The following is a 5,847-nucleotide window of genomic DNA, read 5'->3' as shown; positions in this document are numbered from 1 at the left end:
GTTGGGGAAACGTGTAGTCATCAGTACATGCAAATTTGCCTCAGCAAGGGCCTCCAATGTAACATCACTCCTGCTCTGAGATAAAACCAACTTTATGGCCCTTTCTGGCACAAAGAAGTGGCAACTTATATGTGAAAATGTAATGCAGCTATGAATGAATATGTAGAAGATGAATGTGGTGTGTTGCTGCTAAGACAGCTCTGGATATTGAGCATACTAAGAGACTGCAGAAGAAAGAATTTGGAGGTAACCTGTCATACTTTGAAATCTTAACAAAATCTGATGAAGGGATCTTTCACTCTCAAATCTTTATACTTCCAAAACCTTTTTGGTCTCTGAGGTGCCAGTGGTCTAAAATTTAGCTCTTCTACTGCAGACCCAACATGGCTACCCTCCTGAAGCAAAATATCGGAGCAGTGAAGACAGTGTGGTCAGAAAGGGATTACATATATGATCATTTATATTATTTACATTAGGATGAACACCATTGTTAATGCTTTAATTTTGACAGTTATAGGAAAAACAGAATGAAGGAGGCAATGTCAAATAACAGTACAACAAGTATATCTCAAGCAAGAAAAGCAGTGGAACAACTAAAAATGGAGGCCTACTTGGACAGGATAAAGGTAAATTGAAAATTGTAATTAACTTCACATATATTATTTCATGCTGGTATTTATTATGTGCTGCAGAAATATTTGGCTAGAAATTAAGGATATTTTACAGCACTCATGTTCTAAGTCTGTGGGAATTTTGCCACTGACTTGAGCAAGATTACTCCTATATTTCTTGACAAGCATTGGGATCATCTCTGTCTGTTGATAAAGACAATCTCCTTTCTTTACTCTGGAATGAAGTAGACTGCTTCCATTCCCAGAGGAGTCAGCAGACATTATTAAGTGTCAAATGTAATGCCTCTTTTTCAAAGTACAATTTATTTTTACTATATTGAACATGGTGTCTGAAGGTTTTTCAAAGCCTTGATGCACATCTCTTGATGTCACACAAAGGGCTCTGTTTATAATAGGAAATTAAATAATGGTGTAAACTAAGTTCACGATTGTCTAGCAGCAAGGTTAATATATGTACATGTGTGCATGTACACTAACACACACAACAAGTGCAATCCTGAGAACACTTTGCTGGGTAAAAGCCATGCTGAATAGAGTTCAGTAGAACTGAGCAAACCTGCTTAAGATGGCACTGTAAGTCTCCTATTTTTCCTTGCAGCTTATTTCAGAAACTGACACTATTCAATTATAGTGCTGAAGTATTTTAAAAAAATCCTCTACAAATATGTATTCAAAGAAAATCTTAAAGCCAGGCCTAAGCAGATATTACTTGAGAGATCTGTACTTTTGCTTTTAACTCTAGTGTTATCCCAGTTGTTTTTTAAAATGCTAGAAATTCAAATTAACAAACAAGTGAAATAGCTGGAACCATATGGACAATTTTAAATAGAATGGCATGCCAGAACATACACGTTTCATGCTTTATGCCTTTCTCTCAAATACAAAAAATACAGGTTCTCATACATAAGTACACAAACATAGGAGTATATCCTTCTACTGAAATCCATCTGGACTAAGAGATGTTGACAACAAGCATTGCAAAAACTGCTGCAGGAAACATAGGAAAATTATGTAGCTTCAGAAGGTTCCCTGTCTGAAATGCAGCTCTTTTGAGAAACAGCCTGCCCATGTCTCTTGGAAATAATACTTTGGCTGCTAATCTGCAGAAGCAGGGCCAAATAGCAAGGAGATTCAAGCTAATCATAAGGGACCATGGTGAAGATACAAGGAAAGGATGGAGACATACTCAGTTTGGTGATTTTATATGAACCTTGCCTAATACAGAAAATGGATAGAACATCTCCTGGGAAGGAGATGCTAGCTACTCTTGAGATTCTTGGAAGAAAAAATTGAAATATACATAGAATGAATTAATACTGTAACCACAGTACTGTATACACTTTTAAAAATGGCAGGGTTTTAAAAAGAGGAAACTAGAGCCTTTTCATAATGCACCTTTTTAAGGACCAGTTTTTCCCAGACAAGCCTCTGGTCAGTGTTTGATGGCACACATTCCATGTGACCGTAGGACCTATTTTTGATCCTATTTGCAGGGAAGAGACTAAAGTGAGTGACCCCATGAGATGTAGAAAGGTTACCTGTCATCACCTTTCTTTTGGTACCAAACTAGTCCTTCTGCAGCAGGAGGAGTCTAGGCATAACATTGGATAGGTCCTTCAGGTATGTTGATCCCAAATAGCTAGGGCTTTAAGGGTAAACACAAGCACCTTGAATTGGGAGTCAGTGTAGATGAACAAGACTGGAGTTATACGTTCCTCACAATCTACTTGAGTCAGCATTGCTGCCACAGCATTCTGTACTGATTATAGCTTCCAACAGTTTTCAAGGCAGTCCCATGTAGAGCATATTGTAGTAATCTAATCTACAAGTTACCAAATGTTGCCATGCACCACTGTTGCAATATCTTCTTTATTCAGCAAAGGCTACTGCTGGTGAAAGGCATTCCTGGCTATCACAGCCACCTGCTTATCGAACAGAAGACCCACAGCACTCCAGAATGTTGAACCTGTTCTTTTAGGGGGCATGCAAATCCATCAAGAACAGGTGACACCTCAGTTTCTGGGTCAGTCCTTCTGCCTGCAAGTAGCACCTCCATCCCGTCAATATTAAGCTTCAGTTTATTAGTCCTGATTCCCCAAACTCTACCTCCAGGCACTGCTTGAAGGCTACCTAGACTCAGCTGGAAGTGCAAGTTAGTGCTGAATATCATCTCATATTAGTGACAACCAGCTCAAACTTCCTGGATGACCTCAGCCAGCTGTTTCATATTGATAGTAAAAAGCATGGGGGACCAAATGGAACCAAATAGTGCCCCCCTGAAAATCAACCCTGAAAATCAGTCCAGAATGATGTAATGATTACAGTAACTTGAGAGTAACAACAGGATCACACCTCCTCTGTCCATCTCTGGGTGCAGGTCATCCACTGGGAAAACCAAAGCAGTTTCAGTCCTATAATCAGGCCTGACATGTGAGTGGTATAAATAATTTGCATTGTCAGTGCTCAGACATAGCCCATGGGATGCCAAAACTGTGTTCCTGGAGAAACACTTATTTTTCTACAAGTGTCAGATCATGAACAAATGTGTACCTTAGCTTTTGTTCCTGTCTCACTCTCTCTTTGAAAAAAGAGACAGAGTACTGTTAACTATTTCTAAAATAGTGTTGTGAGATCAACAGTAGCATTAGTAAGATGTTTGTGGATGTGCTCATTTTAGACACAAAGCAATGCAGAGTGGATGTCATTGCAAGAATAGTAATTATACTTGTCTTGTCTTAGAAGGTGACTGTAGTAATTGCAGCATTTTCTCTTGTCAGTGAATGTTATAATTGTAGTGTATCTAACAGGATTATGTTCTAACTTGGGCTGTTTTTAATCATCTTCTTTACTTTAAAATGTAAGGGTAAAATTCCACAATTGTTCTACAGGCTGCTAATTCTCTCTTAAATCAGAAATGTTTAATAACTTAGGCCTCTGGATACTCATTTCATCCTAAGCAGGAGGTGAGGATTGTGCTTTCATACAAAGAGAGAGGGAGAATACAAAAATGAGTGGGGAAAATAAATGAGGATCACCTTTCAGTTAATGGAGAATTATGGAGTTGATAGATAACCAAGGACCATCTTGCCCACCTTACAAGACACAGAGAACAAGATAAATTTTGTATCTTTTAAGTAATGGTCATCCTTTAATATTCATTTTATTTTTACCACTTGAGATTTTAAGAGAGATTTCCTGAAAAAAATCAGATGAAAATTCTAGCAAGGAAAAAGATTTACAGCATTATTTTTTCATATCACCAAGTAACCTTGCTGTGTTTTGAATCCCCCTTCCCAGTGAGTGCTGTTTTGGGGGTGCTTTTCATAATCCTACATATAAGAGTAGAATGCCACTTGCTAACAGATAATCTTGCTTATTTACCAAAAGTATGTATATGATGCAAGTTGTTCTCTCTCATTCATCTGCTTCTTCAGGTTTAAGTCAGTGTGCATTATGTATATTTCTACAGCCAATGTGACATTAGTGCTGATGTTCGGGTTTGTATTTCTATCTTTTTTGGTTTCTGAAACCTTTCTAGGTATCCAAGGCAGCTGCTGATTTGTTGGCATACTGTGATGCTCATATGGGAGAAGATCCACTTATTATACCAGTGCCTGCATCTGAAAATCCCTTCAGGGAGAAGAAGCTGTTGTGTACTATTCTTTGAATTCCCTTAAAATTTTAAAAAATACGTCCTTTGTGAAAATGTTACTGATGGTGCATGCTTTTCCTGAAGACCTCATCTCAGCACACAATAATTTAGTTCAGTAGTGACTTTCTAAGAAAACAGTACCATTTGAGGTTACTGTAAGTATTTTACATGAATGTCTAAGATAATGTAAACTTTTCTATCAATTCTCTATAGTAAATATTTCTGTTGTCGATAGTTATTTTGTAATGAAGGAACTCTATTTAGTCTCAGATGTATGACAGTTTGCCAGTTAGCCACTTATGTGTGTGTACGTCTGTGAGAGAAACAGTTATTGAGATGAGCAATACCAACTCTGTTTTTAAAAAAATGTTTATTTTAGTTTAAAAAAGTGAGTTCAGCAAGTAGTGTTATGCTTGGTGATACCAGTGAAAATACTGGAACTATTCAGAATCTAGTTTTACCACTTCATTTTAGGGATTAATCTGCTAACAACCTTTGTTTTTGACTGCATCAAAAGCAATTCTAGATGATGAACATAACAAAAACCTGCAAACCCCACTAAGACTGTGCAGATTTTAATCCATAAATCAGAAATGACATCCTAGAAGATTAGTAGGATCAGTGTGTGTAGCATGTATAATTGACAGATTGCTGCTTGGACTTCCACACATTTAAGTAGTATTTTATACAAGTAATGAGTCTTATGCTTCCAGTTTATAAAACATGAACCCAGCAGTGCAGGTAGGTATCACCTGGACACACCTTTAATAATTGCTTTTACCCCAGGTTTGTCTCTGAATGCTGTTACTACAATTTTGCATGCATTGAGTAAATGTGTTTTTTATATCACCGCCTCATGTTAGCTTTTATCCTTAAACATTTCCTTGTATCCTCTAAATAAAGGCAAAAGGATTACTATGATTTCCCTTTTGGACTGCCACCTTTAACTTGCCTCATACTATGTGCTCCACAGGTTTACTGTGATCTAAGTCTTTTCTCCTCATTCATGTTTTTATGCTTTTGATATTAATTTAATAAAAAGGATTCTGATTTGTGATTGTTGCCTCTGCAGACCTGGGGCCAAGTCCTATAAGTGCTATGGATTCATTCATTGTGTGTCTTGGGCAGAATCCTACTTCCTAAGCATCATTCCTCACTTGTGAATATTAGTGCCATCTGACAAGCTAAAACTGCAACTACTGAATTGAAATTCATTAACAGGTTTCATGTCCACACACACACACACCCAACAAAGACTTGGGATTTGATTTTGCTCTACCTCCCCCCCCCCTCCCCGGAGTAAATTTCTTACTCGCTATGGCTGTTTATTATCTTAGCAAATCCTGGAATGCCCCCATTACAGATAAAAAACAGTTTAGAGTAATTAGTGAATGGCATCTCTATTTTTCTTGAAAAGATTTGAATATTACGTAGTTATATTTCAATCTGTACATTGTGTATTTCATGGCCCCTTTACTGTGCAGTTTTATTTTTTCATATTCTATATAAAATGCCTACATAGCAAGGATCAATTCATTCTATCTGAAGAAGTGAGCTCTGACC

General features: G+C 37.4%; 1 protein-coding gene across 1 annotated transcript; it reads left to right on the top strand.

The window, feature by feature from the left end:
• The first annotated feature begins 497 nt into the window (after positions 1–497).
• GNG4 (G protein subunit gamma 4) lies at positions 498–5,341 on the top strand. Its single transcript, XM_060243191.1, has 2 exons — positions 498–626; positions 4,171–5,341. The coding sequence occupies exons 1-2, from the start codon at positions 528–530 to the stop codon at positions 4,297–4,299; spliced, it is 228 nt and encodes a 75-aa protein (XP_060099174.1). The 5' UTR covers positions 498–527; the 3' UTR covers positions 4,300–5,341.
• Positions 5,342–5,847: the final 506 nt, after the last annotated feature.

The sequence above is a fragment of the Heteronotia binoei genome, chromosome 1 (genome assembly GCF_032191835.1).
Source record: "Heteronotia binoei isolate CCM8104 ecotype False Entrance Well chromosome 1, APGP_CSIRO_Hbin_v1, whole genome shotgun sequence".
NCBI classification, from domain to species: domain Eukaryota; kingdom Metazoa; phylum Chordata; class Lepidosauria; order Squamata; family Gekkonidae; genus Heteronotia; species Heteronotia binoei.
Note: the sequence above shows the minus strand (reverse complement) of the source record. Positions and strands in the feature narration are given on the sequence as shown.

Bases quoted from the DNA above. Each gene is read 5' to 3' on its own strand.
- GNG4 (XM_060243191.1), top strand. From the start codon at position 528: ATGAAGGAGGCAATGTCAAATAACAGTACAACAAGTATATCTCAAGCA. The intron at 627-4,170 runs GTAAATTGAAAA...AAACCTTTCTAG, and splicing joins CCTACTTGGACAGGATAAAG to GTATCCAAGGCAGCTGCTGA.